We start from the raw sequence: 9,827 nt of genomic DNA, 5'->3' as shown, positions 1-9,827 counted from the left end.
AATAATCACCAAGAGGCTTTCATTGGGAGAGAAATCGTTGCAATAGCGAATAACCCCGAAACTGAAGCTCCTCTACCCCACTCGCCTGTCCAATCTCCCGTTTTTGAAAGTGTTTTATTGACTTCCCCCGGGGACGGCCCCGTCCAGAGAGCAGGGTTATATTGTGAGTTGGATTGTCTGCGATGATTTCACAGCAAAACATCCTTGTCATTATTTACCTGTGATCACAGCAAGGCTGCATTTCGAAGTCTTCCTGAGGGCTTCATGAGAGATTTAAAAAATAGGGACCATGGAAATCACCCTCCGGGGTGAATATCGACCAACAATTGAATGAGGTTAGGATTAAACAGAAATTAAAGCCAAATAAATCCCTTTGTATTCCTTCTCCTTCCCCTGTCTCTCTCTCACTATGTGAGCTTCCTCGCAGTCAAAATCACCTGTTGTATTCTGCGCGCCGATTGGTACATCTGGCCACAGTGAGGAATGCAAAGTGTCCCAGCCTAAGGCTAATGTAGATAGATTTCTATTTAAAAGCGCTGGCGGTGGCAGACAGCTGCTGGAGGAAGAGAATACGGGCAGGAAGCATCGAACCGACTGCACCCCACCAGGGCTCGCACGCTGCCTCTTGTTTGAATGCAGAGGAAGATCCAAGAGAGGGCAGAACAAGCTGGAGCCTCGCATCTTGGGAAGGGGCTGCTGAAGGGGGTGAGGGGCTGTTACTCTGCAGCAAGGCAGACCTCTCACACACACAAGACAACAAGTTGCACCACCCCCATCTCACTCAAAGGAGCTATGTCTGCATCCTTGAATGAGAGTGCAAATTACAATGGGGTTGGCACATGGCACGTCCTCCCCAACGGCACGGGCACCTCGGACGCCCTTGGCATCTCCCAGAGGGACGAGCAGTTGGCACACGCCGAGATTGCAGTGCTGGCCATCATCTTCGCGGCGGCCACGGTGGGCAACAGCCTGCTGATCGGGATCCTGTGCAGGAGGAGGAGGAGGGGGATCAGGCGCATGTACGTCTTCCTCATGCACCTCAGCATTGCCGACCTGGCAGTGGCCGCCTTCCAGGTGCTGCCCCAGCTCATCTGGGACATCACCGAGGTCTTCCTGGGGCCAGACGTGCTGTGCCGGGCCGTGGCCTACCTGCAGCTGGTGGGGATGTTCGCCTCCACCTACCTGACGGTGGTGATGGCGGTGGACCGGTTCCAGGCGGTCTGCTACCCCATGGTGACTTTTCAGAAGAGCAAGGGTCACTGGAACACGGCCATCTGCAGCAGCTGGATCCTCTCCCTGCTCCTCAGCCTGCCTCAGCTCTTCATCTTCTCCAAGACAGAGGTGGCCCCGGGGCTGCTGCAGTGCTGGGCACAGTTCGTCCAGCCTTGGGGGCTCAGAGCTTACGTGAGCTGGATCTTCCTGGTCGTCTTCTTCATTCCCGCCGTCGTGCTGACCATTTGCCAGGTCAGAATCTGCAGGGTAATCCGGCTGAACATTTACACCAAGACCCACCAGCTGACAGTCCACTCCAGGGCCAGTAACGTCAACTGCATCTCCAAAGCAATGAACAAGACCATAAAAATGGCAGTGGTCATAGTTCTCGCCTATGTCCTGTGCTGGGCGCCTTATTTTACAGTCCAGCTGTGCACAGCCTGGTATCCCAGTGACACCAGTGAGGGTAAGTCATGCCATCGTTTTCTCAAAGAAGCTACCTTCCCTTTAAGAAAAAAAGCTTTGCTGACACACCATTCTCGGTTTTATTTTCCCGAGTGCTTCCCTTCAAAAGATCCCAAACTGTCCCTTCCCCACTGGAAACAGCCCGTTCCAAACTCCGAAGTGACTGTCCCGCTGTCATGGGACACTCGCTGCAGAGTTAGTGGGAATGTGTGTCTGTCTAACAGGAGACATTCTTCACAGCCCTCCAGCCAAAATAGCGGCAGAGGGAGAGGGAGAGATAGATGTCAATGCTGCCAAAAGATGATTCTCAGTTTTTACAAAGTTGCAGAATTTGTTGGCGAGTTGTAAGAACGGCTCACAGATTTATGATCAAATAGAAAAAAGTTTTTTTATTGTTATTCATATACACCTTCCACGACGCCCAGGGGCGTTTTATGCCCGATGCATGACTTTTGAAGTGTTGCAATAGAGGGAGTAGAGCAGGCAACCTACGCACAGCAAGATCCCAGAATCAGGAGAGCGGTGATAGCCAGATAGATAATCGATTTGGGGATAATTGAGTCGAGGGAAAAATTTTGGCCAGGGCTGGGGGGAGGGGGTGGGTGGATGGTATTCCAATCGTGTGCCAGAGGAGCATTTATAGTCGGATGATGGGGCAGAGGCAGGGGGTGTGGGAGTGGGGGGCCTGGGGGCTCCCGCCTCATGTCTTACCCAAAACGCGGCACCTCAGACAGTGCAGCTCCCTCCCAGCCACCGCGCTGGTCTGTCAGCGTTGATTGTATCCTCAGTATTCCTTTGTTTGGAAAAACACTGCAATTTCGTGACATATTCTCTGTTAATTTTAAATCGTGTAAGTGTAAGGAATGTGTGGCCTCTTACTTACACAAAGGTAGAAATGAAACCACAGAAAAAGTGTTGGGAGTGAGAGAGGAAATGCATTCAGCGCTGAAGCCAATTGCCTGGAATATTAGACTCATACTTGGAGATTTTCCCTTTATCTACAATTTATTTTGGGGTGGGGGTGAATCGGAGAGATCAGCTGCTGGACTGTGCTCTTTAATCTGATGTAGCTATTTAAAATTATTAAATTGGTCATGAACGAAAATCTACGAAGTGATTAATTGTAAAGCTTTGAATTTACGATTTAGATAAAGGGGTTTGAGTACAGAGCAGTGCATAGATGGGAAATAATCTCTATGTTCGTGACAAAGACAGCAAATGCATCCCCTCCGTTCAGCTGAATCATATGAACAAGCCAGGGGTTCGTTCTTAATATATTTATTTCTGAGACATGGGCACCGCAGGTAAGGTCATTATTTATTGCCCTATCCTAGTTGCCCTGGAGAAGGCGATGGTTCACCTTTATGTACCGCTGTGATACGTGTGGTGAGTGCAAAGGGGGTTCCAGGATTTTGACCCAGCGACAGAGATTTGTCTCCAAGACAAGGTTGATGCCTGGCTTCAAAGGTCCAGATTGTTAAAACTCCTTTATAATTTCAATGAACAGAGGGGGCAGCACGGTAGCATTGTGGATAGCACAATTGCTTTACAGCTCCAGGGTCCCAGGTTCGATTCCAGCTTGGGCCACTGTCTGTGCGGAGTCTGCACATCCTCCCCGTGTGTGCGTGTGTTTCCTCCGGGTGCTCCGGTTTCCTCCCACAGTCCAAAGATATGCAGGCTAGGTGGATTGGCCATGATAAATTGCCCTTAGTGTCCAAAATTGCCCTTAGTGTCGGGTGGGGTTACTGGGTTATGGAGATAGGGTTGAGGTGTTGACCTTGGGTAGGGTGCTCTTTCCAAGAGCCGGTGCAGGCTAGATGGGCCGAATGGCCTCCTTCTGCGCTGTAAATTCTATGAGGACAGAAAAAACGTCCCAAGGTGTAAACTCAGGAACTGCTCCCCTCGCCCGCCCCAATTCAAGATGGGTCTTCATCAAGATTCAATGACCTGGTCTTCATCAAGATTCTTGTGCCTAAAGATGTAGCAATTAGAGCATAGAACATAGAGCAGTACAGGCCCTTCGGCCCACGATGTTGCACCGAAACAAAAGCCATCTAACCTACACTATGCCATTATCATCCATATGTTTATCCAATAAACTTTTAAATGCCCTCAATGTTGGCGAGTTCACTACTGTAGCAGGTAGGGCATTCCACGGCCTCACTACTCTTTGCGTAAAGAACCTACCTCTGACCTCTGTCCTATATCTATTACCCCTCAGTTTAAAGTTATGTCCCCTCGTGCCAGCCATATCCATCCGTGGGAGAAGGCTCTCACTGTCCACCCTATCCAACCCCCTGATCATTTTGTATGCCTCTATTAAGTCTCCTCTTAACCTTCTTCTCTCCAACAAAAACAACCTCAAGTCCATCAGCCTTTCCTCATAAGATTTTCCCTCCATACCAGGCAACATCCTGGTAAATCTCCTCTGCACCCGCTCCAAAGCCTCCACGTCCTTCCTATAATGTGGTGACCAGAACTGTACGCAATACTCCAAATGCGGCCGTACCAGAGTGCTGTACAGCTGCAACATGACCTCCCGACTCCGGAATTCAATGCCTCTACCAATAAAGGCCAACACTCCATTCTTCACAACCCTATCAACCTGGGTGGCAACTTTCAGGGATCTATGTACATGGACACCTAGATCCCTCTGCTCATCCACACTTTCAAGAACTTTACCATTAGCCAAATATTCCGCATTCCTGTTATTCCTTCCAAAGTGAATCACCTCACACTTCTCTACATTAAACTCCATTTGCCACCTCTCAGCCCAGCTCTGCAGCTTATCTATATCCCTCTGTAACCTGCTACATCCTTCCACACTATCGACAACACCACCCACTTTAGTATCGTCTGCAAATGTACTCACCCACCCTTCTGCGCCTTCCTCTAGGTCATTGATAAAAATGACAAACAGCAACGGCCCCAGAACAGATCCTTGTGGTACTCCACTTGTGACTGTACTCCATTCTGAACATTTCCCATCAACCACCACCCTCTGTCTTCTTTCAGCTAGCCAATTTCTGATCCACATCTCTAAATCACCCTCAATCCCCAGCCTCCGTATTTTTTGCAATAGCCTACCATGGGGAACCTTATCAAACGCTTTGCTGAAATCCATATACACCACATCAACTGCTCTACCCTCGTCTACCTGTTCAGTCACCTTCTCAAAGAACTCGATAAGGTTTGTGAGGCATGACCTACCCTTCACAAAGCCATGCTGACTATCCCTGATCATATTATCCCTATCTAGATGATTATAAATCTTGTCTCTTATAATCCCCTCCAAGACTTTACCCACTACAGACGTGAGGCTCACCGGTCTATAGTTGCCGGGGTTGTCTCTGCTCCCCTTTTTGAACAAAGGGACCACATTTGCTGTCCTCCAGTCCTCTGGCACTATTCCTGTAGCCAATGATGACATAAAAATCAAAGCCAAAGGTCCAGCAATCTCTTCCCTGGCCTCCCAGAGAATCCTAGGATAAATCCCATCAGGTCCCGGGGACTTATCTATTTTCAGCCTGTCCAGAATTGCCAACACCTCTTCCCTACGTACCTCAATGCCATCTATTCTATTAGCCTGGGGCTCAGCATTCTCCTCCACAACATTATCTTTTTCCTGAGTGAATACTGACGAAAAATATTCATTTAGTATCTTGCCTATCTCTTCAGACTCCACACACAATTTCCCATCCCTGTCCTTGACTGGTCCTACTCTTTCCCTAGTCATTCGCTTATTCCTGACATACCTATAGAAAGCTTTTGGGTTTTCCTTGATCCTTCCTGCCAAATACTTCTCATGTCCCCTCCATGCTCGTCTTAGCTCTCTCTTTAGATCCTTCCTCGCTACCTTGTAACTATCCATCGCCCCAACCGAAACTTCACACTTCATCTTCACATAGGCCTCCTTCTTCCTCGTAACAAGAGATTCCACTTCTTTGGTAAACCACAGTTCCCTCGCTCGACGCCTTCCTCCCTGTCTGACCGGTACATACTTATCAAGAACACGCAGTAGCTGATCCTTGAACAAGCCCCACTTATCCAGTGTGCCCAACACTTGCAGCCTACTTCTCCACCTTATTCCCCCCAAGTCACGTCTAATGGCATCATAATTGCCCTTCCCCCAGCTATAACTCTTGCCCTGCGGTGTATACTTATCCCTTTCCATCATTAACGTAAACGTCACCGAATTGTGGTCACTGTCCCCAAAGTGCTCTCCTACCTCCAAATCCAACACCTGGCCTGATTCATTACCCAAAACCAAATCCAACGTGGCCTCGCCTCTTGTTGGCCTGTCAACATATTGTTTCAGGAAACCCTCCTGCACACACTGTACAAAAAACGACCCATCTATTGTACTCGAACTATATCTTTTCCAGTCAATATTTGGAAAGTTAAAGTCTCCCATAATAACTACCCTGTTACTTTCGCTCATATCCAGAATCATCTTCGCCATCCTTTCCTCTACATCCCTAGAACTATTTGGAGGCCTATAAAAAACTCCCAACAGGGTGACCTCTCCTTTCCTGTTTCTAACTTCAGCCCATACTACCTCGGAAGAAGAGTCCCCATCTAGCATCATCTCCGCCACCGTAATACTGCTCTTGACTAGCAGCGCCACACCTCCCCCTCTTTTGCCTCCTTCTCTGAGCTTACTAAAACACCTAAACCCCGGAACCTGCAACATCCATTCCTGTCCCTGCTCTATCCATGTCTCCGAAATGGCCACAACATCGAAGTCCCAGGTACCAACCCATGCTGCCAGTTCCCCTACCTTGTTTCGTATACTCCTGGCATTGAAGTAGACACACTTCAAACCACCTACCTGAACACTGGCCCCCTCAAATTGCCAGCCAACAATTGGCTGGTTGAAAGTCAATACAGGGTGGCATTCCTTCACATTAGGACATGATTGAAATGCGACCCAAGGAAAAGTAATGCTTCATTCGTGGGTGGCTAGTTAGTGAATTGTATCCAGAATTTTTTTTTAAATACCTTTTATTTCCATGGTCAGTGATGGTGAACTACTCTAGCAGAAACCAAAGCTTTCTGCAGAGCTAAGATGCGCTTACGACAATGAGGTTGTTATTTGGCTGGATTCATGGTGACAAATCCTCCTCATTGTAATTCACAAAGTTTTTAACTGCAACTACAATGTCTCAGTGGTTTGATATTGGCTTTTCTCAAAGATCCATGGTCAGCGTTCGGCTGCTAACTATCCATTGCTGCCATTCACTCCCAGGATAATGCTCTGGGGACATGGGCTCAGTATATGTCTGCGGAACTCCAACCCTGGAGGGATGGAAGCAAAATACCGCAGATGCTGAAATTCCAACATAGAGTGGCGGCACGGCAGCACAGTGGTTAGCACTGTTGCTTCACAGCTCCAGGGTCCCTGGTTCGATTCCCAGCTTGGGTGACTGTCTGTGCGGAGTCTGCACGTTCTCCCCGTGTCTGCATGGGTTTCCTCCGGGTGCTCCAGTTTCCTCCCCCAAGTCCTGAAAGATGTGCTATTAGGTAATTTGGACATTCTGAATTCTCCCTCCGTGTACCCGAACAAGCGCCGGATTGTGGTGACTCGAGGCTTTTCACAGTAACTTCATTCCAGTGTTAATGTAAGCCTACTTGGGACAATAAAGATTATTATTATGGGCTGGGAAAGCTCAAGTCTGGCAACAGCTGTGGAGAGAGAAACAAGAGTTAATATCTCCATCCCAATATGACGCTGCTTCCGAGCTCATGAAGGACTCGAAACATTAACTCGAACCCTGGAATCTTCCTTTGTAATGAGAGACAACAATATCCATTTTTGTTCCCAAAAAATAAATATGACTCTGCACTTGATGGGAACAAAAGTGCACAGGCTCAAAAGTGCACAGGCCTCGCACCTAAAGTTTTACACACTTCCCTTACCTTACAATGCTGAAGATTTAAACATGATTCTGACTCCAACTGGCACATTCCCATCTATGCAAACTTACAACTACTAGCTAATAACACCAGAGGTGGCAGCGAAGCTCGCCGGGTGATCCATAGAATAGAGTAATTTAGAATAGAATAGAATCCATTGAATCCCTACAGTGCAGAGGAGGCCATTCAGCCCATTGAGTCTGAGAGAGCACGACCCAGACCCATTCCCCCACCCTAACCCTGCAACCCTGCACATTCATCATGGCCAATCCACCTAACCTGCACATCTTTGTGTGGGAGGAAACCAGAGCGCCCAGAGGAAACCCATGCAGACACGGGGAGAACGTGCAAACTCCACACAGACAGTCACCCAAGGTCAGAACTGAACCCGGGTCCCTGGCGCTGTGAGGCAGCAATGCTAACCACTGTGCCACCGTGCCACTCTAGAATGTTATTTTGTGACAGCTACCCTCATTTCATTTCTCTTATCTGTCCTACAGGTGCTGTTTTCACCATCCTCATGCTCTTGGGGAACCTAAACAGTTGTACAAACCCTTGGATATACATGTATTTCTGCGGACAAATCCCGCGTTGCACGAAACATCAGCCACGGTGCCCAGTTCGAAACCAGTCAGCCGTCTCAACCAGCGTCAACCTGGCTGACAAGGATGCTGCAGATGCCTCCACAGCTGTTTGAGATTCCAGACAGAAACTTGGGTCATAGTCACTGGAGGATGCAGAAATTGAGAACCATAAAGAAAATCAGAAGGATAAGACAAACCAGGTTTACTCCCACCTAAAATGTAATCTCTCCTTCAGACACTGATCAGGGCCTGATTTTAACTCTCTCTCCCTTAATGGGTTTTAGTTGGGTTAAAATCTGGCCGTCACAGTGGAAGCTATTTTCTATTTTAACGTTTCTTTTTTTATTATTCATAAGTCCAAATTTGATCTTGAATTTCAGCAACAACAATTTGCATTTAATACTGGGTACATTCGTCATGGTTTGTGAAATGTTTGTTCTATACGCTTTCTCATTGATTACACATAATAGAATTCAACTAGATTTGATTGCAATGCTAGGATGAATCATTTGCAGATGAAATGAGATGAGATTAGATACCGCCTAGTTTACATTGGACTAATATGGTGCCAACAAACATATCTTCAAGTTTTCCTTCAGTAGGGAGGCATTTTATGTGACTATAATTTCTTGACTTTTCGATATCTCACAGTTGAGCACGGTTCAAAGCATGCTGTATTAAGGAATGCATAATTCGGAGAGCTGGTGGGGGAGTGGTATTGTCACTGGACTAGTAATCCAGAGACCCAGGATAATGCTCTGGGGACGTGGGTTCGAATCCCACCAGAGCTGATGGTGAAATTTGAATGCAATACAACTTGGGAATTAAAAGTCTAATGGTGACCTTGAAACCGTCTGGGCCATTAATGTTCTTTAGGGAAGGAAATCTGCTGTCCTTACCCAGTCTGGCTCACATGTCACTCCAGACCCATAGCAATGTGGTTGACTTTTTTTTTAAATTTAGAGCACCCAGTTCATTTTTTCCAATTAAGGGGCAATTTAGTGTGGCCAATCACCTACCCTGCACATCTTTGGGTTGTGGGGGCGAAACCCACGCAAACACGGGGAGAATGTGCAAGCTCCACACGGACAGTGACCCAGAGCCGGGATCGAATCTGGGACATCGGTGCCGTGAGGCAGCAATGCTAACCACTGCGCCAACATGCTGCCCACTGGTTGACTCTTAAAAGCCCTCAGTTCAGGGCAATTAGGGATGGGAAATAAATGCTGGCCCAGCCAGCAATGCCTACAACCCATGAATGAATGAAATATAAATAAATATTTTCAGGATTGCCCAGTTTTATCATTCTAAACATTAGGGCTGGAGTTCTCCAGCAGTTCTCTGGACCCATCGGCAGCGCACTCCTAACTGCAATGGTTTCGCGGAGGCGTGGGGTGGCTTCAATGGGAAACCTCAGAGAATCCTGCTGCCAGCGAACAGTGACCCCCCCCCCCCCCCCCCCCTGCCGAGAAACACACAGCTGGGGCACGGGAGAATCCAGCAATGCTCTTTGAAAGTACCAGGGAAATCACATGACTCCTGGGTGTGTCAAAATCGGTAGTGCCAAGTCACTTGACATTATTGAGACAATGCAGACACTGAGTGAGAATTCAAGACTATGCAGCTGAGTGTGGCCATTTTAATTTACCT

The 9,827-nt window shown here is 47.8% G+C and overlaps 1 protein-coding gene across 1 annotated transcript; it reads left to right on the top strand.

Moving 5' to 3' along the window:
- The first annotated feature begins 552 nt into the window (after positions 1-552).
- Positions 553-9,616, top strand: LOC140396146 (vasopressin V2 receptor-like). The gene is made up of 2 exons (XM_072484315.1): positions 553-1,678; positions 8,094-9,616. Exons 1-2 carry the CDS (start codon positions 634-636, stop codon positions 8,288-8,290), a joined length of 1,242 nt encoding a protein of 413 aa, XP_072340416.1. The 5' UTR covers positions 553-633; the 3' UTR covers positions 8,291-9,616.
- Positions 9,617-9,827: the final 211 nt, after the last annotated feature.

The sequence above is a fragment of the Scyliorhinus torazame genome, chromosome 19, assembly GCF_047496885.1.
Source record: "Scyliorhinus torazame isolate Kashiwa2021f chromosome 19, sScyTor2.1, whole genome shotgun sequence".
In the NCBI taxonomy this organism is placed as follows: domain Eukaryota; kingdom Metazoa; phylum Chordata; class Chondrichthyes; order Carcharhiniformes; family Scyliorhinidae; genus Scyliorhinus; species Scyliorhinus torazame.
Note: the sequence above shows the minus strand (reverse complement) of the source record. Positions and strands in the feature narration are given on the sequence as shown.

Bases quoted from the DNA above. Each gene is read 5' to 3' on its own strand.
- LOC140396146 (XM_072484315.1), top strand. From the start codon at position 634: ATGCAGAGGAAGATCCAAGAGAGGGCAGAACAAGCTGGAGCCTCGCAT. The intron at 1,679-8,093 runs GTAAGTCATGCC...TCTGTCCTACAG, and splicing joins TCCCAGTGACACCAGTGAGG to GTGCTGTTTTCACCATCCTC.